This window comes from Tachyglossus aculeatus, chromosome X3 (assembly GCF_015852505.1).
Source record: "Tachyglossus aculeatus isolate mTacAcu1 chromosome X3, mTacAcu1.pri, whole genome shotgun sequence".
NCBI classification, from domain to species: Eukaryota; Metazoa; Chordata; class Mammalia; order Monotremata; family Tachyglossidae; genus Tachyglossus; species Tachyglossus aculeatus.
The window spans coordinates 32,603,838-32,629,409 of NC_052099.1; the positions used below are offsets into that span (position 1 = coordinate 32,603,838).

General features: G+C 42.7%; 1 protein-coding gene across 1 annotated transcript in view; it reads left to right on the forward strand.

The window, feature by feature from the left end:
• The window catches only part of SLC9A3 (solute carrier family 9 member A3), a 121,220-nt gene that overhangs the window by 17,013 nt on the left and 78,635 nt on the right, over positions 1 to 25,572 (forward strand). Inside the window, exon 4 of the mRNA XM_038770292.1 lies at positions 22,414 to 22,546. Within this exon, the coding sequence (XP_038626220.1) occupies positions 22,414 to 22,546 (133 nt within the window). The remainder of the gene's footprint in view (positions 1 to 22,413; positions 22,547 to 25,572) is intronic.

The following is a 25,572-nucleotide window of genomic DNA, read 5'->3' on the forward strand; positions in this document are numbered from 1 at the left end:
ACTAAGCGCTTATATCTTATGTACTATGTACAGCTTATGTATAAGCTATGTATAGCTTATGTACTAAGCGCTTGTATCTACCCCAGTGCTTAGTACAGTGGCCAGCACGTAGTCAGCGCTTAACAAATAGCTTTAAAAGAAACAAAGAGATAAAAATCAGGGAGCCCTGTCTCTTTGTGCTTCCCCTGCCCAAAAGTTTTTGGTTTGGTTTAGCTCTCTTGGTTCCCCTCCCTTCAAGCGTTTAAAGAGAGGAGGCTGAACCTCCAAAGACCCTCAGCCAGCAGGAATCCTCCTCCTGGGAGGCCAATCAGTAGGTCAATAGTATTTATTGAGCGCTTACTGTGTGCAGAGCACTGTACTAAGCACTCTAGAGAGGACGATACAACAATAAACAGACCCTTTCCCTGCCCACAGTGAGGCAACGGTCTAGAGGGGGGAGACAGGCATGAATATACATAAATAAATGGCAGATGAGAAGCAGCGGAAAGAGCCCGGGCTTTGGAGTCAGAGGTCATGGGTTCGAATCCCGGCTCCGCCAATTGTCAGCTGTGTGACTTTGGGCAAGTCACTTCACTTCCCTGGGCCTCAGTTCCCTCGTCTGTAAAATGGGGATGAAGACTGTGAGCCCCACGGGGGACAACCTTGCATCCTCCCCAGCGCTTAGAACAGTGCTTTGCACATAGTAAGCGCTTAACAAATGCCATCATCATTATTATTACTAGCACGGTGCTCTGCACGCAGTAACCGCTCAATAAATGTTACTGAACGTGAGCCCACTGTTGGGTAGGGACTGTCTTCGTATGTTGCCACCTTGTGCTTCCCAAGCGCTTGGTACAGTGCTCTGCACACAGTAAGCGCGCAATAAATACGATTGATTGAATTAAAGTCACAACTTCTCTGTTTCCTCATCTGTAAAATGGGGATTAAGACTGTGAGCCCCATGTGGGGCAGGGACTGTGTCCGACCTGATTAGCTTGTATCTGCCCCAGTGCTTAGTACAGTGGCCAGCACGTAGTCAGCGCTTAACAAATAGCTTTAAAAAAAACCAGAGAGATTAAAAATCCAGGAGCCCTGTCTCTTTGTGCTTCCCCTGTCCAAAAGTTTCTGGTTTGGTTTAGCTCTCTTGGTTCCCCTCCCTTCAAGCGTTTAAAGAGAGGAGGCTGAACCTCCAAAGACCCTCAGCCAGCAGGAATCCTCCTCCTGGGAGGCCAATCAGTAGGTCAATAGTATTTATTGAGCGCTTACTGTGTGCAGAGCACTGTACTAAGCACTCTAGAGAGGACGATACAACAATAAACAGACCCTTTCCCTGCCCACAGTGAGGCAACGGTCTAGAGGGGGGAGACAGGCATGAATATAAATAAATAAATGACAGGTGAAAAGCAGCGGAAAGAGCCCGGGCTTTGGAGACAGAGGTCATGGGTTCGAATCCCGGCTCGGCTCAAGGGGGAGACAGACGACAAAACAAAACATATTAACAAAATAAACACAATATGTACAAATAAAATTAATAAATAAATAGAGTAATGAATATGTACAAACATACATACATATATACATAATAAATAAATAATAAAATATATAAATTCATTCACGGGCGGGCTGAAGAGATATATAACTTGTACTTCCCAAGTGCTTAGTACAGTGCTCTGCACACAGTAAGCGCTCAATAAATATGATTGATTGATTGATTGAGCGCTTACTGTGTGCAGAGCACTGTACTAAGTGCTTGGGAAGTCCAAGTTGGCAACATATAGAGACGGTTCCTACCCAACAGTGGGCTCACAGTCTAGAAGGGGGACAGACAACAAAACAAAACATATTAACAAAATAAATAGAATAAATATGTACAAATAAAATAGAGCAATAAATACATCTATCTATCTATCTATCTATCTATAAATAATAAATAAATAATAAATAATCAAATATATAAATTCATTCAATCGTATTTATTGAGTACTTTGTGCAGAGCACTGTACTAAGTGCTTGGGAAGTCCAAGTTGGCAACATATAGAGACGGTCCCTACCCAACAGCGGGCTCATAGTCTAGAAGGGGGAGACAGAGAACAAAACAAAACACATTAACAAAATAAATAGAATAAATATGTACAAATAAAATAGAGTAATAAATACGTACAAACATCTATACATATATAAATAATAAATAAATAATAAATAATAAAATATATAAATTCATTCAATCGTATTTATTGAGCGCTTACTTTGTGCAGAGCACTGTACTTAGTGCTTGGGAAGTACAAGTTGGCAACATATAGATACGGTCCCTACCCAACAGCGGGCTCACAGTCTAGAAGGGGGAGACAGAGAACAAAACAAAACATATTAACAAAATAAATAGAATATGTACAAATAATCAATCAATCAATTGTATTTATTGAGCGCTTACTGTGTGCAGAGCACTGTACTAAGCGCTTGGGAAGTCCAAGTTGGCAACATATAGAGACGGTCCCTACCCAACAGTGGGCTCACGGTCTAGAAGGGGGAGACAGAGAACAAAACAAAACATATTAACAAAATAAAATAAATAGAATAGATATGTACAAGTAAAATAGAGCAATAAATAAATAAATAGAGTATCCCCCCCGACCCCGAATCCTTAAATCCATCCAGATACTTCAACTGCTCTCCCTCTCTTTCCCCCAGCCCCTTCCCTAGTTCCCACCAATTCCCTGGAAAAGGGCAAATACAAAAAAAAATAATGTCGTCCCAACCTTTGGTAAGCACTAGTTGCCTCGGAGCAAATCACGGTCTCTTTCCTTCTTCCTCACTCACACTGAAGCTCTACCTACGTGCAAACATATATACATATATAAATAATAAATAATCAAATATATAAATTCATTCAATCGTATTTACTGAGCACTTACTGAGTGCAGAGCACTGTACTAAGCGCTTGGGAAGTACAAGTTGGCAACATAGAGAGACGGTCCCTACCCAACAGCAGGCTTATAGTCTAGAAGTGTTTAATAAGTACCACAATCACTATTAATTATTTTTGGAGATGGAGCACCATGGCAGGGAGGGAGATCTGATCTGTGCGGAAGGCAGGGCGAGGAAGTTTGATTGTGCCAATAAACACAACATGACCCCCAAAACTATGCACAAAACTTGCGTAGGCCACGTTGATGAGCTTTGCTAAGTGGAAAATCCCCGGCACGTTAGTCACGTTTTCAAGAGGATTCACCCAATGTCATCACTCCCCTCTCTTCCCTGGCTTAATTTTTATCCCTCGAAAATAACTAAATAAATTCAAACCGCTCCGGGATGTCGCCGGCCTGACCGGAAAAACGTTACGAGTCGCGGAACGAAGAAAACTCTACTGTCCAGTCCGGCGGGCTCGCGGTAGGCTGACGGGGTCAGAATCAATCAATCAATCGTATTTATTGAATCAATCAATCAATCAATCGGATTTATTGAGCGCTTACTGTGTGCAGAGTGCTGTACTAAGCGCTTGGGAAGTACAAGTTGGCAACATATAGAGACGGTCCTTACCCACCAGTGGGCTCGCTAGTTCTAACCCCAGTTCCTCCACTCAATCAATCAATCAATCAATCAATCCTATTTATTGAGCGCTTACTGTGTGCAGAGCGCTGTACTGAGCGCTTGGGAAGTCCAAGTTGGCAACATATAGAGACAGTCCCTACCCAACAGTGGGCTCCCAGTCTAAAAGGGGGAGACAGAGAACAAAACCAAACATACTAACAAAATAAAATAAATAGAATAGATATGTACAAGTAAAATAAATAGAGTAATAAATATGTACAGACATATATACTCATCTGCTGTGTGACCTTGCCAACTCACTTCGCTTTTCTGGGCCTCTGTTTCTTCACCTGTAAAATGAGGATGAAGACGGTGAGCCCCATGTGGGACGGAGACTGTGCCCAACCCAATTATGTTGTGTCTACTCCAGCCTGCTATGTAGTAAGCGCTAGACTTCCAGACTGTGAGCCCACTGCTGGGTAGGGACTCATCATCATTATCATCCTCAATCGTATTTATTGAGCGCTTACTGTGTGCAGAGCACTGTACTAAGCGCTTGGGAAGTCCAAGTTGGCAACATATAGAGACAGTCAATCAATCAATCGTATTTATTGAGCGCTTACTGTGTGCAGAGCGCTGTACTAAGCGCTTGGGAAGTCCAAGTTGGCAACATATAGAGACAGTCCCTACCCAACAGCGGGCTTACAGTCTAGAAGGGGGAGACAGAGAACAAAACCAAACATACTAACAAAATAAAATAAATAGGATAGATATGTACAAGTAAAATAAATAAATAAATAGAGTAATAAATCTGTACAAACATATATCATCATCAATCGTATTTATTGAGCGCTTACTGTGTGCAGAGCACTGTACTAAGCGCTTGAGAAGTCCAAGTTGGCAACATATAGAGATGGTCCCTACCCAACAGTGGGCTCGCAGTCTAAAAGGGGGAGACAGAGAACAAAACCAAACATACTAACAAAATAAAATAAATAGGATAGATATGTACAAGTAAAATAAATAAATAAATAAATAGAGTAATAAATCTGTACAAACATATATCAGCATCAATCGTATTTATTGAGCACTTACTGTGTGCAGAGCGCTGTACTAAGCGCTTGGGAAGCACAAGTTGGCAACATATAGAGACGGTCCCTACCCAACAGCGGGCTCACAGTCTAAAAGGGGGGGACGGAGAACAAAACCAAACATACTAACAAAATAAAATAAATAGGATAGATATGTACAGGTAAAATAAATAAATAATTAAATTGAGTAATAAATCTGTACAAACATATATCATCAATCGTATTTATTGAGCGCTTACTGTGTGCAGAGCACTGTACTAAGCGCTTGGGAAGTCCAAGTTGGCAACATATAGAGACAGTCCCTACCCAACAGCGGGCTCGCAGTCTAAAAGGGGGAGACGGAGAACAGAACCAAACATATTAACAAAATAAAATAAATAGGATAGATATGTACAAGTAAAATAAATAAATAGAGTAATAAATATGTGCATACATACATATATACAGGTGCTGTGGGGAAGGGAAGAAGGTAAGATGGGGGGGATGGAGAGGGGGAAGATGGAGAGGGACTGTATATGTTGCCAACCTGTACTTCCCAAGCGCTCAGTACAGTGCTCAGCACACAGTAAGCGCTCAATAAATACGACTGATTGATCAACAAATATCGCAATTATTTTTACCGCATTGTCCCAGAAGCATCCCTCTCCACTTAAGGAAACCCCCAAGCTTTTCCATCTTGCTAGAGGACAATCCCAGTGTTTGTACTATATTACTTTGTACTACATTAGTAAGCGCTTAACAAATACCACCATTATTATTCCCTCTCCTCCTGCCAAATCTGCTCCTTGGCACCATTGTGTTTGCCCATTGTTTTCTTCCTCCGTATCAGCTCCACCGATGTTTGTTCATCTTCTTAAGGAGATAATCCTGATCTTCAAAGAATATCAGCAGCAGAGCGCTTGGTTGGGAACCAGGGATGGCAACCTTCCCCAAGGCCTTGTTTTTTTTTTTTTTTGTCGTTAATGGTATCTGTTAAGCGCTTACTAAGTGCCTGGCACTATCAATCAATCAATCAATCAATCGTATTTATTCAGCGCTTACTGTGTGCAGAGCACTGGACTAAGCGCTTGGGAAGTCCAAGTTGGCAACATCTAGAGACAGTCCCTACCCAACAGTGGGCTCACAGTCTAAAAGGGGGCAGACAGAGGACAAAACCAAACATACTAACAAAATAAAATAAATAGAAAAGATAGGTACAGGTAAAATAAATAAATACAGTAATAAATATGTACAATAAATATGCACTACACTAAGTGCTGCAAGTTAATCGGGCTGGACGTTGAATCCAGTCCCTTTTGTGGGGATCATGCTCTTAAGTCCCATTTCACAAATGAGGCACCCGATGATGATGATGATCGCATTTATTAAGCACTTACTATGTGCAAAGCACTGTTCTAAGCGCTGGGGAGCTTACAAGGTGATCAGGTTGTCCCACGGGGGTTCACAGTCTTCATCCCCATTTTACAGATGAGGTAACTGAGGCCCAGAGAAGTGAAGTGACTTGCCCAAGGTCACACAGCAAGCAAGTGGCAGAGGTGGGATTAGAACCCGGATAATAATAATAATAATAATAATAATAATGTTGGCATTTATTAAGCGCTCACTATATCCCACCTCCCCCACATGTCTGCTGTGTGACCTTGGGCAAGTCACTTAACTTCTCCGTGCCTCAGTGCCACATGGGACAACCTCATCTCCTTGTATTCCTCCCAGCGCTTAGAACAGTGCTTTGCACATAGTAAGCGCTTAACAAATACCAACATTATTATTATTATTATTATGTGCAAAGCACTGTTGTCTCCCTCTTCTCGACTGTGAGCCCACTGTTGGGTAGGGGCCGTCTCTATATGTTGCCAACTTGGACTGCCCAAGCGCTTAGTACAGTGCTCTGCACACAGTAAGCACTCAATAAATACGATTGATTGAATGAATGAATGAATGAATGAATGTTCTAAGCGCTGGGGAGGTTACAAGGTGATCAGGTTGTCCCACAGGGGGCTCACAGTCTTAATCCCCATTTTACAGATGAAGGAACTGAGGCCCAGAGAAGTGAAGTGACTTGCCCAAAGTCACCCAGCTGACAACTGCTGGAGCCGGGATTTGAACCCATGACCTCTGACTCCAAAGCCCGGGCTCTTTCCACTAGGCCACACTGCTTCTCCTTCTGACCTTTCCCGCATAAGATCGCCCGGGTTCCGGTACTTGGCTGAAGGAGTCCGGGCCTTTCCTTCGGTCTCTGAGCCTTTAATGATGGCATTTATTAAGCGCTTACTCTGTGCAAAGCACTGTTCTAAGCGCTGGGGAGGTTACAAGGTGATCAGGTTGTCCCATGGGGGGCTCACAGTCTTAATCCCCATTTTACAGATGAGGGAACTGAGGCCCTGAGAAGTGAAGTGACTTGCCCGTAGTCACACAGCTGACAATTGGCGGAGCCGGGATTTGAACCCATGACTTCTGACTCCAAAGCCCGGGCTCTTTTCCATTGAGTCACGCTGCTTCTCTAAAGCCTGCTTCTCTGAAGCCTCCATCTTCAGCAGCTACACCGAAGCTGCCGGAGAGGGAGAAACCCAACCCTCAACTTTGATTCATTCATTCAATCGTATTTATTGAGCGCTTACTGTGTGCAGAGCACTGGACTAAGCGCTTGGGAAGTACAAGTGGGCAACATATAGGGACGGTCCCTACCCAACAGCGGGCTCACAGTCTAGAAGGGGGAGACAGAGAACAAAACAAAATATATTAACAAAATAAAATAAATAAGACGGCAAGGGGCTACTAGATTTTGATCTTTCAAAGGGAATCACTTTCATTTAATCGCTCATTAGTGGTCCTGTTGGCTCAGGGGGTGACAGCCAGCCCATTTCATTCAATTCATTCAATCATATTTAGTGAGCGCTGACTGTACGCAGAGCACTGTACTAAGCGCTTGGAAAGTACATTTCAGCGTGGCTCAGTGGAAAGAGCCCGGGCTTGGGAGCCAGAGGTCATGGGTTCTAATCCCGGCTCCGTCACTCGTCAGCTGGGTGACTTTGGGCCAGTCACTGTGCCTCAGTTACCTCATCTGTCAAATGGGGATGAAGACTGTGAGCCCCACGTGGGACAACCTGATCACCTTGTATCCCCCCAGTGCTTAGAACTGAATATTTTTTATTTCGTCGTCTGTCTCCCCCTTCTAGACTGTGAGCCCGCTGTTGGGTAAGGGGCCGTCTCTATATGTTGCCAACTTGTACTTCCCAAGCGCTTAGTACAGTGCTCTGCACTCAGTAAGCGCTCAATAAATACCATTGAATGAATGAATGAATGAATGAACAGTGCTTGGCACACAGTAAGCGCTTAACAAATGCCATCATTATTATTACAATTCAGCAACAAAATTTCACTTGCTTTGAAGATTAGTTTGCTCTCCCGTCTTCTTATAATAATAATAATTACGGTCTTTGTTAAGCACTTACCCTGTGGCAGCCACTGTACTAAGCGCCAGGGTTGGACACAGTCCATGCCCCACATGGGGCTCACAGTTTTATAATCCCTATTTTACAGATGAGGTGACTGAGTCGCAGAGACTTCTAGAGTCCCTTCTAGACTGTGAGCCCACTGTTGGGTAAGGGACCGTCTCTAGATGTTGCCAACTTGTACTTCCCAAGCGCTTAGTACAGTGCTCTGCACTCAGTAAGCGCTCAATAAATACGATTGAATGAATGAATGATAAGAGAGCATAGAACAAGTGCTTCGCACATAGTAAGCGCTTAACAAATGCCATCGTCATCATCCTGAGAGAGGAATTAATGCCTAGTGGCTTCGTTCTTGTCAACGAAGCCGTTGGCCAAGGTCATTCATTCATTCATTCATTCAGTCGTATTTATTGAGCGCTTACTGTGTGCAGAGCACTGTACTAAGCGCTTGGGAAGTACAAGTTGTCATTCAAAAATAGCACTTCTCGTGGCTTAACATATTTGATCCCGGAGGGAGTCTAGACCGTGAGCCCACTCTTCTAGACTGTGAGCCCACTGTTGGGTAGGGACCGTCTCTATTTGTTGCCAAATTGTACTTCCCAAGCGCTTAGTACAGTGCTCTGCACACAGTAAGCGCTCAATAAATACGATTGAATGAATGAATGAATAGTAACACCTGTCTCCCCCCCCCTCTAGACTGTCAGTTCATTGTGGGCAGGGAAAGTGTCTGTTATATTGTTAAATTGTACTCTCCCAAGCGCTTAGTACAGTGCTCTGCACACAGTAAGCGCTCAATTCATTCATTCATTTAATCGTATTTGTCGAGCGCTTACCGTGTGCAGAGCACTGTACTAAGCGCTTGGAAAGTACAATTCGGCAACAAATAGAGACAATCCCTACCCAACAACGGATTGACTGATTGACATGGACCACGGGCAGGATTTGGGAATTGGTGACATTGTACTAAGAGAAGCAGCGTGCCTCAGTGGAAAGGGCTCGGGCTTTGGAGTCAGAGGTCATGGGTTCAAATCCCGACTCCACCAATTGTCAGCTGCGTGACTTTGGGCAAGTCACGTCACTTCTCTGGGCCTCAGTTACCTCATCTGTAAAATGGAGATTAAGACTGTGAGCCCCCCCATGGGACAACCTGATCACCTTGTAACCTCCCCACTGCTTAGTACAGTGCTTTGCACATAGTAAGTGCTTAATAAATGCCATCATTATTATTATTATTATCATTATTACTAAACACTTCAGCTCATCGTGGGTGGGGAATGTTTATACTGTACTTTCCCGAGCGCTTAGCACAGTGGTCTGCGCACAGGAAGCGCTCAATAAATATGATGGAATGAACAGGTGAATTAATTAAAAATACAACAGAGTTGGTAGACGCCTTCCCTGTCCGCACCGAGCTTACCTCCGAGCGAATCCCGATCACGTCCGGAGCGGGTGTTTCGACTTTATTTCTGTTCCAGTTGGGAATAGACTTTTAGACTGTGAGCCCACTGTTGGGTAGGGACTGTCTCTATATGTTGCCAATTTGTACTTCCCAAGCGCTTAGTCCAGTGCTCTGCACATAGTAAGTGCTCAATAAAGATGATTGATGATGATGATGAGTAAAATCTTCCCTTTCTTTTCTTTCACCTTTTAACTGGGTCTTTTCTTATCTCTCCGGCATCTTTCCTTATTGACCGTCCGGACCTATTTCCAAGTGAAAGGAAAAGCCAATCTCATCTAGGCAAACAAATCTGTTTCCCATGGATTACTCGGAGGCATTCATAAAGTCGGAGAACCCTGTTCCTTGTGTTGAGGAAATAAGAAGCTCCAGTGGTGGGGTGGGGACGCCCCGAAACTGGTCTGGTGAGGATTCGTGGCCTTGTAGAAAGACCCCGGGCCTGGGAGTTGGAATAATAATAATAATAATAATAATAATAATAAAACAACAATAATAATAATAATAATAAAATAATAATAATAATAATCGTATTTGTTAAGCGCTTACTATGTGCAAGCACTGTTCTAAGCACTGGGGAGGTCACAAAGTGATCAGGTTGTCCCACGGGGGGCTCGCAGTCTTCATCCCCATTTTACAGATGAGGTAACAAAGGCCCAGAGAAGTGAAGTGACTTGCCCAAAGTCACACAGCTGACAAGTGGGGAGCCGGAATTTGAACCCATGACCTCTGACTCCAACGAATAATAATAACGATGGCATTTATTAAGTGCTTACTATGTGCAAAGCACTGTTCTACGCACTGGGGAGGTCACAAAGTGATCAGGTTGTCGCACGGGGGGCTCGCAGTCTTCATCCTCATTTTACAGATGAGGTAACTGAGGCCCAGAGAAGTGAAGTGACTTGCCCAAAGTCACACAGCTGACAAGTGGGGAGCCGGAATTTGAACCCATGACCTCTGACTCCAATGAATAATAATAACGATGGCATGTATTAAGTGCTTACTATGTGCAAAGCACTGTTCTACGCACTGGGGAGGTTACAAAGTGATCAGGTTGTCCCACGGGGGCTCGCAGTCTTCATCCCCATTTTACAGATGAGGTAACTGAGGCCCAGAGAAGTGAAGTGACTTGCCCAAAGTCACACAGCTGACAAGTGGGGAGCCGGAATTTGAACCCATGACCTCTGACTCCAACTAATAATAATAATGATGGCATGTATTAAGCGCTTACTATGTGCAAAGCACTGTTCTAAGCAGTGGGGAGGTTACAAGGTGATCAGGTTGTCCCAGGGGGGGTTTACAGTTTTAATCCCCATTTTACAGATGAGGTAACTGAGGCCCAGAGAAGTGAAATGACTTGCCCAAAGTCACACAACTGACCATTGGCAGAGCTAGGATTTGAACCCATGACCTCTGACTCCAAAGCCCGGGCTCTTTCCCCTGAGCCACGCTGCTTCTCTACCTGGGTTCTAATCCCAGCTCTGCCACTTTTTTGCTTCGTGACCTTGAGCCGGTCACTTAACTTCCCTGTGCCTCAGTTTCCTCATCCGTAAAATGCCTATTCTCCCTCCTACTGGGAGCCTCATGAGGGATGGGGACTATAGCCAACTTGATAAGCTTGAAGCAAGAGAAGCAGCGTGGCTCAGTGGAAAGAGCGGGGGCTTTGGAGTCAAAGGGCATGGGTTCAAATCCCGGCTCTGCCAAGTGCCAGTTGTGTGACTTTGGGCAAGTCACTTCACTTCTCTGTGCCTCAGTTAGCTCATCTGTAAAATGGGGATTAAGACTGTGAGCCCCTCGTGGGACAACCTGATCACCTTGTAACCTCCCCAGCGCTTCGAACAGTGCTTTGCACATAGTAAGCACTTAATAAATTCATTCATTCATTCAATCGCATTTATTGAGCGCCTACTGTGTGCAGAGCACTGTACTGAGCGCTTGGGAAGTACGTCGGCAACATATAGAGACGGTTCCTACCCGACAACGGGTCACAGTCTAGAAAGGGAAGACAGACAACGCAACAAAACATGGGGACAGGTGTCAAAATCGTCAGAACAAATAGAATTAAAGTTATATGTACATCATTAACAAAATAAAAAGAATAGTAAATATGTACTAAACGTTTTCCAATGGCTGTTAACACTGTCCAAATATTTCCTAACATAGTGCCATCATGATTATTATTAATCTGGATTCTCTGTACTAAACCTCAGTGTTTAGTACAATGTTTGGTGCAAAGTGCTTAGCAAATACTACTATAATTGTTATTATCATTATTATTATTATTATTGCTCCTTGGAGAATGGGCTGCTCAGGTTGAGAACACTTACTGCTCTGTCAAGCAATCAATCGTTACTTATCCTTCAATCAATCCTTCAATGGTATTTATTCGTTCATGCATTCATTCAATGGTATTTATTGAGCGCCTACTGTGTGCAGAGCACTGTACTAAGCGCTTGGGAAGTACAAGTCGGCAACATATAGAGACGGTTCCTACCCAACAACGGGCTCACAGTCTAGAAAGGGGAGACAGACAACGAAACAAAAAATGTGGACAGGTGTCAAGTCGTCAGAACAAAAAGAATTAAAGCTAAGTGCACATCTTTAACAAAATAAATAGAATAGTAAATATGTACAAGTAAAATGCACATATAGAATTAAAAATAGAATAGAAGGCACAAAGAGAATTAAAGCTAAATGCACATCATTAACAAAATAAATAGAATAGTAAATATGTACAAGTAAAATGCACACATAGAATTAAAAATAGAATAGAATGGACAAATAGAATTAAAGCTAAATGCACATCATTAACAAAATAAATAGAATAGTAAATGTGTAGCAGTAAAATGCACATATAGAATTAAAAACAGAACAGTCTAGAAGGGGGAGACAGACAACAAAACAAAACACGTGGACGGGTGTTAAGTCGTCAGAACAAATAGAATTAAAGCTAAGTGCACATCTTTAACAAAATAAATAGAATAGTAAATATGTACAAGTAAAATGCACATATAGAATTAAAAATAGAATAGAATGCACGAAGAGAATTAAAGCTAAATGCACATCATTAACAAAATAAATAGAATAGTAAATATGTACAAGTAAAATGCACACATAGAATTAAAAATAGAATAGAATGGACAAATAGAATTAAAGCTAAATGCACATCATTAACAAAATAAATAGAATAGTAAATGTGTAGCAGTAAAATGCACATATAGAATTAAAAACAGAACAGTCTAGAAGGGGGAGACAGACAACAAAACAAAACACGTGGACGGGTGTTAAGTCGTCAGAACAAATAGAATTAAAGCTAAGTGCACATCTTTAACAAAATAAATAGAATAGTAAATATGTACAAGTAAAATGCACATATAGAATTAAAAATAGAATAGAATGCACGAAGAGAATTAAAGCTTAAATGCACATCATTAACAAAATAAATAGAATAGTAAATATGTACAAGTAAAATGCACATATAGAATTAAAAATAGAATAGAATGCACAAAGAGAATTAAAGCTTAAATGTATATCATTAACAAAATAAATAGAATAGTAAATACGTACAAGTAAAATGCACCTATAGAATTAAAAACAGAACAGTCTAGAAGGGGGAGACAGACAACAAAACAAAACACGTGGACGGGTGTCAAGTCGTCAGAACAAATAGAATTAAAGCTAAGTGCACATCTTTAACAAAATAAATAGAATAGTAAATATGTACAAGTAAAATGCACATATAGAATTAAAAATAGAATAGAATGCACGAAGAGAATTAAAGCTTAAATGCACATCATTAACAAAATAAATAGAATAGTAAATATGTACAAGTAAAATGCACATATAGAATTAAAAATAGAATAGAATGCACAAAGAGAATTAAAGCCTAAATGTATATCATTAACAAAATAAATAGAATAGTAAATACGTACAAGTAAAATGCACATATAGAATTAAAAACAGAACAGTCTAGAAGGGGGAGACAGACAACAAAACAAAACACGTGGACGGGTGTCAAGTCGTCAGAACAAATAGAATTAAGGCTAAGTGCACATCTTTAACAAAATAAATAGAATAGTAAATATGTACAAGTAAAATGCACATATAGAATTAAAAATACAATAGAATGCACAAAGGGAATTAAAGCTTAAATGCACGTCATTAACAAAATAAATAGAATAGTAAATATGTACAAGTAAAATGCACATATAGAATTAAAAATAGAATAGAATGCACAAATAGAATTAAAGCTAAATGCAAATCATTAACAAAATAAATAGAATAGTAAATACGTACAAGTAAAATGCACCTATAGAATTAAAAACAGAACAGTCTAGAAGGGGGAGACAGACAACAAAACAAAACATGTGGACGGGTGTCAAGTCGTCAGAACAAATAGAATTAAAGCTAAGTGCACATCTTTAACAAAATAAATAGAATAGTAAATATGTACAAGTAAAATGCACATATAGAATTAAAAATAGAATGAATGCACAAAGAGAATTAAAGCTTAAATGCACATCATTAACAAAATAAATAGAATAGTAAATATGTACAAGTAAAATGCACATATAGAATTAAAAATAGAATAGAATGCACAAATAGAATTAAAGCTTAAATGCACATCATTAACAAAATAAATAGAATAGTAAATATGTACAAGTAAAATGCACATATAGAATTAAAAATAGAATAGAATGCACAAATAGAATTAAAGCTTAAGTGCACATCATTAACAAAATAAATAGAATAGTAAATATGTACAAGTAAAATAAATACAGTAATCAACCTGTACCAATATATATGCATGTATACATATATACATGCATACATATATACATGTATACATATATACACTGCTTGGGGAAGCAGCGTAGCTCAGTGGAAAGAGCCCGGGCTTTGGAGTCCGAGGTCATGGGTTCGAATCCTGGCTCCGCCACATGTCTGCTGTGTGACCTTGGGCAAGTCACTGAACTTCTCTGAGCCTCAGTTCCCTCATCTGTAAAATGGGGTTGAAGACTGTGAGCCCCCCTTGGGACAACCTGATCACCTTGTCCCCCCACCCCCAGCGCTTAGAACAGTGCTTGGCACATAGTAAGCACTTAACAAATACCATCATTATCATTATTATTAATTAAAACGCGATGATGATGATGATGATGTTCTATATTATTATAGGGATTATTTCTATCTGTTGGGGAATTGTACTTTCCAAGCGCTCAGTACAGTGCTCTGCCCACAGTGGGAATGAAGGAATGAAGGAAGGGTAATGCCATTATTATAAATGCACAAAGTAAGCGCTTAATAAAAATGCCATTATTATTATCATTATGTTATATATTATTATAGGGATTATTTCTATCTGTTGATGACGATGGTATCTGTTAAGCTCTTATGATGTGCAAAGCACTGTTCTAAGCACTGGGGGAACTGTACTTTCCAAGCGCTCAGTCCAGTGCTCTGCACACAGGGAGAATGAAGGAATTGAATGAAGGAAGGGTAATGCCATTATTATAAAAGCACATAGTAAGCGCTTAATAAAAATGCCATTATGATGATGATGATGTTATATATTATTATAGGGATTATTTCTAGCTGTTGGAGAATTGTACTTTCCAAGCGCTCAGTCCAGTGCTCTGCACACAGTGGGAATGAAGGAATGAAGGAAAGGTAATGCCATTATTATAAATGCACATAGTAAGCGCTTAATAAAAATGCCATTATCATTATTACGATGATGTTATATATTATTATAGTGATTATTTCTAGCTGTTGGGGAATTGTACTTTCCAAGCGCTCAGTCCAGTGCTCTGCACACAGGGGAATGAAGGAATGAAGGAAAGGTAATGCCATTATTATAAATGTACATAGTAAGCACTTAATAAAAATGCCATTATCATTATGTTGATGTTATATATTATTATAGGGATTATTTCTATCTGCTGGGGAATTGTACTTTCCAAGCGCTCAGTCCAGTGCTCTGCACACAGGGAGAATGAAGGAATGAAGGAAGGGCAATGCCATTATTATAAAAGCACATAGTAAGCGCTTAATAAAAATGCCATTATGATGATGATGATGTTATATATTATTATAGGGATTATTCCTATCTGTTGGGGAATTGTACTTTCCAAGTGCTCAGTCCAATGCTCGGCACACAGTGGGAATGAAGGAATGAAGGAAAGGTAATGCCATTATTATAAATGTACATAGTAAGCACTTAATAAAAATGCCATTATCATTATTATGATGATGTTATATATTATTATAGTGATTATTTCTAGCTGTTGGGGAATTGTACTTTCCAAGGGCTCAGTCCAGTGCTCTGCACACAGGGGAATGAAGGAATGAAGGAAAGGTAATGCCATTATTATAAATGTACATAGTAAGCACTTAATAAAAATGCCATTATCATTATGTTGATGTTATATATTATTATAGGGATTATTTCTATCTGCTGGGGAATTGTACTTTCCAAGCGCTCAGTCCAGTGCTCGGCACACAGTGGGAATGAAGGAATGAAGGAAAGGTAATGCCATTATTATAAATGCACATAGTAAGCGCTTAATAAAAATGCCATTATCATTATTATGATGATGTTATATATTATTATAGGGATTATTTCTAGCTGTTGGGGAATTGTACTTTCCAAGCGCTCAGTCCAGTGCTCTGCACACAGTGGGAATGAAGGAATGAAGGAAGGGTAATACCATTATTATAAATGCACATAGTAAGCGCTTAATAAAAATGCCATTATCATTATTATGATGATGTTATATATTATTATAGTGATTATTTCTAGCTGTTGGGGAATTGTACTTTCCAAGGGCTCAGTCCAGTGCTCTGCACACAGTGGGAATGAAGGAATGAAGGAAGGGTAATGCCATTATTCTAAAGGCACATAGTAAGCGCTTAATAAAAATGCCATTATCATTATTATGATGACGTTCTATATTGTTATAGGGATTATTTCTATCTGTTGGATTATTTCTATCTGTTGGGGAATTGTACTTTCCCAGCCCTCAGTCCAGTGCTCTGCACACAGTGAGAATGAAGTCACTGAACTTCTCTAAGCCTCAGTTCCCTCATCTGTAAAATGGGGTTGAAGACTGTGAGCCCCCCCTTGGGACAACCTGATCACCTTGTTTCCCCCCCAGCGCTTAGAACAGTGCTTGGCACATAGTAAGTGCTTAACAAATACCATTATTATTATTAATAAAAATGCCATTATGATGATGATGATGATGTTATATATTGTTATAGGGATTATTTCTATCTGTTGGGGAATTGTACTTTCCAAGCGCTCAGTCCAGTGCTCGGCACACAGTGGGAATGAAGGAATGAAGGAAAGGTAATGCCATTATTATAAATGCACATAGTAAGCGCTTAATAAAAATGCCATTATCATTATTATGATGATGTTATATATTATTATAGGGATTATTTCTAGCTGTTGGGGAATTGTACTTTCCAAGCGCTCAGTCCAGTGCTCTGCACACAGTGGGAATGAAGGAATGAAGGAAGGGTAATGCCATTATTATAAATGCACATAGTAAGCGCTTAATAAAAATGCCATTATCATTATTATGATGACGTTCTATATTATTATAGGGATTATTTCTATCTGTTGGATTATTTCTATCTGTTGGGGAATTGTACTTTCCCAGCCCTCAGTCCAGTGCTCTGCACACAGTGAGAATGAAGTCACTGAACTTCTCTAAGCCTCAGTTCCCTCATCTGTAAAATGGGGTTGAAGACTGTGAGCCCCCCCTTGGGACAACCTGATCACCTTGTATCCCCCCAGCGATTAGAACAGTGCTTGGCACATAATAAGTGCTTAACAAATACCATCATTATTAGTATTATTAATAAAAACGCCATGATGATGATGATGTTCTATATTATCATAGGGATTATTCCTATCTGTTGGGGAATTGTACTTTCCAAGGGCTCGGTCCAGTGCTCCGCACACAGTGGGAAGGAAGGGTAATGGTATTATTATGAATGCACATAGTAAGCGCTTAATAAAAATGCCATGATGATGATGATGATGATGTTCTATATTATTATAGGGATTATTCCTATCTGTTGGGGAATTGTACTTTCCAAGGGCTCAGTCCAGTGCTCTGCACATAATGGGAATGAAGGAAGGGTAATGGCATTATTATAAATGCATATAGTAAGTGCTTAATAAAAATGCCATGATGATGAGGTTCTATATTATTATAGGGATTATTCCTATCTATTGGGGAATTGTACTTTCCAAGGGCTCAGTCCAGTGCTCTGCACATAATGGGAATGAAGGAAGGGTAATGGTATTATTATGAATGCACATAGTAAGCGCTTAATAAAAATGCCATGATGATGATGATGATGATGTTATATATTATTATAGGGATTATTCCTATCTGTTGGGGAATTGTACTTTCCAATGGCTCAGTCCAGTGCTCTGCACATAATGGGAATGAAGGAAGGGTAATGCCATTATTATAAATGCACATAGTAAGTGCTTAATAAAAATGCCATGATAATGATGAAGATTATGTTATATATTATCATAGGGATTATTTCTATCTGTTGGGGAATTGTACTTTCCAAGGGCTCAGTCCAGTGCTCTGCACACAGTGGAAATGAAGGGCAATGCCATCATTATAAATGCACATAGTGAGCGCTTAATAAAAATGTCATGATGATGATGTTCTTTATTATTATAGGGATTATTTCCATCTGTTAAGGAATTGCACTTTCCAAGGGCTCAGTCCAGCGCTCTGCACACAGTGGGAATGAAGGAATGAAGGAAGGGTGATGCCATTATTATAAGTGCACATAGTAAGCATTTAATAAAAATGCCATGATGATGATGTTCTATATTGTTATAGGGATTATTCCTATCCGTTGGGGAATTGCACTTTCCAACAGCTCAGTCCACTGCTCTGCACACAGTGGGAATGAAGGAAGGGTAATGCCTTTATTATAAATGCACATAGTAAGCACTTAATAAAAATGCCATGATGATGACGTTCTATCTTATCATGGGGATTATTCCTATCTGTTGGGGAATTGTACTTTCCAAGGGCTCAGTCCAGCGCTGTGCACACAGTGGGAATGAAGGAAGGGTAATGGTATTATTATGAATGCACATAGTAAGCGCTTAATAAAAATGCCATGATGATGATGTTCTATATTATCATAGGGATTATTCCTATCTGTAGGGGAACTGTACTTTCCAAGGGCTCAGTCCAGTGCTCTGCACATAGTGGGAATGAAGGAAGGGTAATGCCATTATTATAAGTGCACATAGTAAGCGCTTAATAAAAAATGTCATGATGATGATGATGATGTTCTATATTATTATAGGGATTATTCCTATCTGTTGGGGAATTGTACTTTCCAAGGGCTCAGTCCAGCGCTCCGCACACAGTGGGAATGAAGGGTAATGCCATCATTATTAGTGCACATAGTAAGCGCTTAATAAAAATGCCATGATGATGATGTTCTATATTATTATGGGGATTATTCCTATCTCTTGGGGAATTGTACTTTCCAAGGGCTCAGTCCAGTGCTCTGCACATAGTGGGAATGAAGGAAGGGTAATGCCATTATTATAAGTGCATAGTAAGCGCTTAATAAAAATGCCATGATGATGATGATGTTCTATATTATTATAGGGATTATTCCTATTTGTTGGGGAATTGTACTTTCCAAGGGCTTAGTCCAGCGCTCCGCACCCAGTGGGAATGAAGGGCAATGCCATCATTATTAGTGCACATAGTAAGCGCTTAATAAAAATGCCATGATGATGATGTTCTATATTATTATGGGGATTATTCCTATCTGTTGGGGAATTGTACTTTCCAAGGGCTCAGTCCAGCGCTCTGCACATAGTGGGAATGAAGGAAGGGTAATGCCATTATTATAAGTGCACATAGTAAGCACTTAATAAAAATGCCATGATGATGATGTTCTATATTATCATGGGGATTATTCCTATCTATCTGTTGGGGAACTGTACTTTCCAAGGGCTCAGTCCAGCGCTCTGCACACAGTGGGAATGAAGGAAGGGTAATGCCATTATTATAAGTGCACATAGTAAGCGCTTAATACAAATGCCATGATGATGATGCTCTATATTATCATAGGGATTATTCCTATCTGTTGGGAAATTGTACTTTCCAAGGGCTCAGTCCAGCGCTCCGCACACAGTGGGAATGAAGGAAGGGTAATGGTATTATTATGAATGCACATAGTAAGTGCTTAATCAAAATACCATGATGATGATGTTCTATGTTATCATGGGGATCATTCCTATCTATCTGTTGGGGAACTGTACTTTCCAAGGGCTCAGTCCAGCGCTCTGCACACAGTGGGAATGAAGGAAGGGTAATGCCATCATTATTAGTGCACATAGTAAGCACTTAATAAAAATGCCATGATGATGATGATGATGATGTTCTATATTATCATGGGGATTATTCCTATCTGTTGGGAAATTGTACTTTCCAAGGGCTCAGTCCAGCGCTCCGCACACAGTGGGAATGAAGGAAGGGTAATGGTATTATTATGAATGCACATAATAAGTGCTTAATAAAAATGCCATGATGATGATGTTCTATGTTATCATGGGGATTATTCCTATCTATCTGTTGGGGAATTGTACCTTCCAAGGGCTCAGTCCAGCACTCTGCACATAGTGGGAATGAAGGAAGGGTAATGCCATTATTATAAGTGCACATAGTAAGCGCCTAATAAAAATGCCATGATGATGATGTTCTATATTATCATGGGGATTATTCCTATCTATCTGTTGGGGAATTGCACTTTCCAAGGGCTCAGTCCAGTGCTCCGCACCCAGTGGGAATGAAGGGCAATGCCATCATTATTAGGGCACATAGTAAGCGCCTAATAAAAATGCCATGATGATGATGTTCTATATTATTATGGGGATTATTCCTATCTGTTGGGGAATTGTGCTTTCCAAGGGCTCAGTCCAGCGCTCCGCACCCAGTGGGAATGAAGGGCAATGCCATCATTATTAGTGCACATAGTAAGCGCTTAATAAAAATGCCATGATGATGATGTTCTATATTATCATGGGGATTATTCCTATCTATCTGTTGGGGAATTGTACTTTCCAAGGGCTCAGTCCAGCGCTCTGCACATAGTGGGAATGAAGGAAGGGTAATGCCATCATTATAAGTGCACATAGTAAGCGCTTAATAAAAATGCCATGATGATGATGCTCTATATTATCATAGGGATTATTCCTATCTGTTGGGGAATTGTACTTTCCAAGGGCTCAGCCCAGCGCTCCGCACACAGTGGGAATGAAGGAAGGGTAATGGTATTATTATGAATGCACATAGTAAGCGCTTAATAAAAATGCCATGAGGATGATGTTCTATATTATCATAGGGATTATTCCTATCTGTTGGGGAATTGTACTTTCCAAGGGCTCGGTCCAGCACTCTGCACACAGTGGGAATGAAGGGTAATGCCATCATTATTAGTGCACATAGTAAGCGCTTAATAAAAATGCCATGATGATGATGTTCTATATTATCATGGGGATTATTCCTATCTATCTGTTGGGGAATTGCACTTTCCAAGGGCTCAGTCCAGCGCTCCGTACACAGTGGGAATGAAGGAAGGGTAATGGTATCATTATGAGTGCACATAGTAAGCGCTTAATAAAAATGCCATGATGATGATGCTCTATATTATCATAGGGATTATTCCTATCTGTTGGGGAATTGTACTTTCCAAGGGCTCAGCCCAGCGCTCCGCACACAGTGGGAATGAAGGAAGGGTAATGGTGTTATTATGAATGCACATAGTAAGCGCCTAATAAAAATGCCATGATGATGATGTTCTATATCATCATGGGGATTATTCCTATCTATCTGTTGGGGAACTGTACTTTCCAAGGGCTCAGCCCAGCGCTCCGCACACAGTGGGAATGAAGGGTAATGCCATCATTATTAGTGCACATAGTAAGCGCTTAATAAAAATGCCATGATGATGATGTTCTATATTATCATGGGGATTATTCCTGTCTATCTGTTGGGGAACTGTACTTTCCAAGGGCTCAGTCCAGCGCTCCGCACACAGTGGGAATGAAGGAAGGGTAATGCCATTATTATAAGTGCACATAGTAAGCGCTTAATAAAAATGCCATGATGATGATGATGTTCTATATTATTATAGGGGTTATTCCTATCTGTTGGGGAATTGCACTTTCCAAGGGCTCAGTCCAGCGCTCTGTACACAGTGGGAATGAAGGAAGGGTAATGGTGTTATTATGAATGCACATAGTAAGCGCCTAATAAAAATGCCATGATGATGATGTTCTATATCATCATGGGGATTATTCCTATCTATCTGTTGGGGAACTGTACTTTCCAAGGGCTCAGCCCATCGCTCCGCACACAGTGGGAATGAAGGAAGGGTAATGCCATTCTTATAAGTGCACATAGTAAGCGCTTAATAAAAAATGCCATGATGATGATGTTCTATATTATCATGGGGATTATTCCTATATAAAAATGCCATGATGATGATGTTCTATATTATCATGGGGATTATTCCTATCTATCTGTTGGGGAATTGTACTTTCCAAGGGCTGGAGCAGCCAGTGGGCAGGAAGGCCGGGAGTCCGGGTGGCAGGCAGCGGTGTGCCCGGGCGGGGCTGGGCCGGGGGAGGGCCGGGCCCGGGCTGGTCCCGCCCCCCCCCCCCCCCTCTCCCGGCCCCCGGGCCCCCCCACCAAAATAAAAGGCTCCGGTTCCCAGCCGGCCGCTCCTTGCCGTCCTGCGGGGTCCCGGGGCCCAGCGGAGCGGAGGGCAGGGCGCAGGGGGCCGCGCCCAGGCCATGGCCCCGCCGGCCCCGGCGCTGCCCCGGCCCCAGCCCCAGGAGGGGCCTGGGTTCAAATCCGGCGGCGGGCCCGCGGAGCCCCCCGGCTACCAGGTGGTCACCTTCAAGTGGCATCACGTCCAGGACCCCTACATCATCGCCCTCTGGATCCTGGTGGCCAGCCTCGCCAAGATCGGTGAGTCCTCCCGGACCCCCCCGGGGGGGGGGGAGCGCTTACTACAGTGCTCCGCGCACTGTAAGCGCTCAATAAATGCGATTGACTGATTGATTGATTGGTATACGATTGACATGGATGGATTGATGATTGATTGATTGGCTGCCAGTCCCCACCCCCAGGGCGCTGCTGCCGGGTGACCTTGGCCAAGTCCCGGCCCCGCGCCCGGCCTCGCTCTTCTAATCTGGAAAGTGGGTACGGGGCAGACCCCCTGGGCTTCGGCCCGTCCCAGCGCTTGGAACGGGGTCTGGCACACACGAACCGCTCAACGGCGCTTAGTACAGTGCCTGCCACCTAGTAAGCGCTCAACGGCGCTTAGGACAGTGCCTGCCACCTAATAAGTGCTCAACGGCGCTTAGTATAGTGCCTGCCCCCTAGTAAGCGCTCAACAGCGCTTACTATAGTGCCTGCCACCTAGTAAGCGCTCAACGGCGCATAGGACAGTGCCTGTTACCTAGTAAGCGCTCAACGGCGCTTAGTATAGTGCCTGCCACCTAGTAAGCGCTCAACGGCGCTTAGTACAGTGCCTGCCCCCTAGTAAGCGCTCAACGGCGCTTAGGACAGTGCCTGCCACCTAGTAAGCGCTCAACGGCGTTTAGGACAGTGCCTGTTACCTAGTAAGCGCTCAACGGCGCTTAGTACAGTGCCTGCCCCCTAGTAAGCGCTCAACGGCGCTTAGGACAGTGCCTGCCACCTAGTAAGCGCTCAACGGCGCTTAGGACAGTGCCTGCCCCCTAGTAAGCGCTCAACGGCGCTTAGGACAGTGCCTGCCACCTAGTAAGCGCTCAACGGCGCTTAGGACAGTGCCTGCCCCCTAGTAAGCGCTCAACGGCGCTTAGTATAGTGCCTGCCACCTAGTAAGCGCTCAACGGCGCTTAGTATAGTGCCTGCCCCCTAGTAAGCGCTCAACGGCGCTTAGGACAGTGCCTGCCATCTAGTAAGTGCTCAACGGCGCTTAGTACAGTGCCTGCCCCCTAGTAAGCGCTCAACGGCGCTTAGGACAGTGCCTGCCACCTAGTAAGCGCTCAACGGCGCTTAGGACAGTGCCTGCCATCTAGTAAGTGCTCAACGGCGCTTAGTATAGTGCCTGCCCCCTAGTAAGCGCTCAACGGCGCTTAGGACAGTGCCTGCCCCCTAGTAAGCGCTCAACGGCGCTTAGTATAGTGCCTGCCCCCTAGTAAGCGCTCAACGGCGCTTAGGACAGTGCCTGCCACCTAGTAAGCGCTCAACGGCGCTTAGGACAGTGCCTGCCACCTAGTAAGCGCTCAACGGCGCTTAGGACAGTGCCTGCCACCTAGTAAGCGCTCAACGGCGCTTAGGACAGTGCCTGCCCCCTAGTAAGCGCTCAAGGGCGCTTAGTATAGTGCCTGCCCCCTAGTAAGCGCTCAACGGCGCTTAGGACAGTGCCTGCCATCTAGTAAGTGCTCAACGGCGCTTAGTATAGTGCCTGCCCCCTAGTAAGCGCTCAACGGCGCTTAGGACAGTTCCTGCCCCCTAGTAAGCGCTCAACGGCGCTTAGTATAGTGCCTGCCCCCTAGTAAGCGCTCAACGGCGCTTAGTACAGTGCCTGCCACCTAGTAAGCGCTCAACGGCGCTTAGGACAGTGCCTGCCCCCTAGTAAGCGCTCAAGGGCGCTTAGTATAGTGCCTGCCCCCTAGTAAGCGCTCAACGGCGCTTAGGACAGTGCCTGCCATCTAGTAAGTGCTCAACGGCGCTTAGTATAGTGCCTGCCCCCTAGTAAGCGCTCAACGGCGCTTAGGACAGTGCCTGCCCCCTAGTAAGCGCTCAACGGCGCTTAGGACAGTGCCTGCCCCCTAGTAAGCGCTTAGAACAGTGCCTGCCCCCTAGTAAGCGCTTAGTACAGTGCCTGCCCCCTAGTAAGCGCTTAGTACAGTGCCTGCCACATAGTAAGCGCTCAGCAGCGCTTAAAGCAGTGCCTGGAACATACTAAACGCTCAACAAACAGCGCTTAGAGCAGCTCCTGGCCCATACTAAGCGCTGTTTAGAACAGTGCCTGGAACGTACTAAACGCTCAACAGCGCTTAGAGCAGTTCCTGGCACATACTGAGCGCTCAGAACAGTGCTTGGCACCTAGTAAGCGCTTCACAACGCTTACAACAGTGCCTGGCACATACTAAGCGCTCAGTAAACAGCGCTTAGAGCAGTGCCTGGCACAGCGCTTAGAACAGTGTCCGGCCCATAGTAAGCGCTTAGCAAACAGCGCTTAGAACAGTGTCCGGCCCATAGTAAGCGCTTAAGAGCGCTTAGAACAGTGTCCGGCACATAGTAAGCGCTTAACCAATATTATTATTATTATTATCGTTATTAGAAGGGGGCAAGTAGGTCGCCACTCTGACCCCTCCTTCCCCTCCCTGATCGGGCATCCCGACTGGTGGTCAGTAATAATAATAATAATAATAATAATAATAATAATAATAATAATAATAATAATATTTGTTAAGCGCTTACTATGTGTCAGGCATTGCACTAAACGCTGGGGTGGATCCAAGCAATCTTAAGCGTTTACTATGTGGCAGGCACTGTACTAAACGCTGGGGTGGTTCCAAGCAATCTTAAGCGTTTACTATGTGCCAGACACTGTCCTAACCGCTGGGGTGGATCCAAGCAATTTTAAGCGTTTACTATGTGCCAGACACTGTCCTAACCGCTGGGGCGGATCCACGCAATTTTAAGCGTTTACTATGTGCCAGACACTGTCCTAACCGCTGGGGTGGATCCAAGCAATCCTAAGCGTTTACTATGTGCCAGGCACTGCACTAACCGCTGGGGTGGATCCAAGCAATCTTATGCGTTTACTATGTGCCAGGCACTGTCCTAACCGCTGGGGTGGATCCAAGCAATCTTAGGCGTTTACTATGTGGCAGACACTGCACTAAACGCTGGGATGAATCCAAGCAATCTTAGGCGTTTACTATGTGCCAGACACTGTCCTAACCGCTGGGGCGGATCCAAGCAATTTTAAGCGT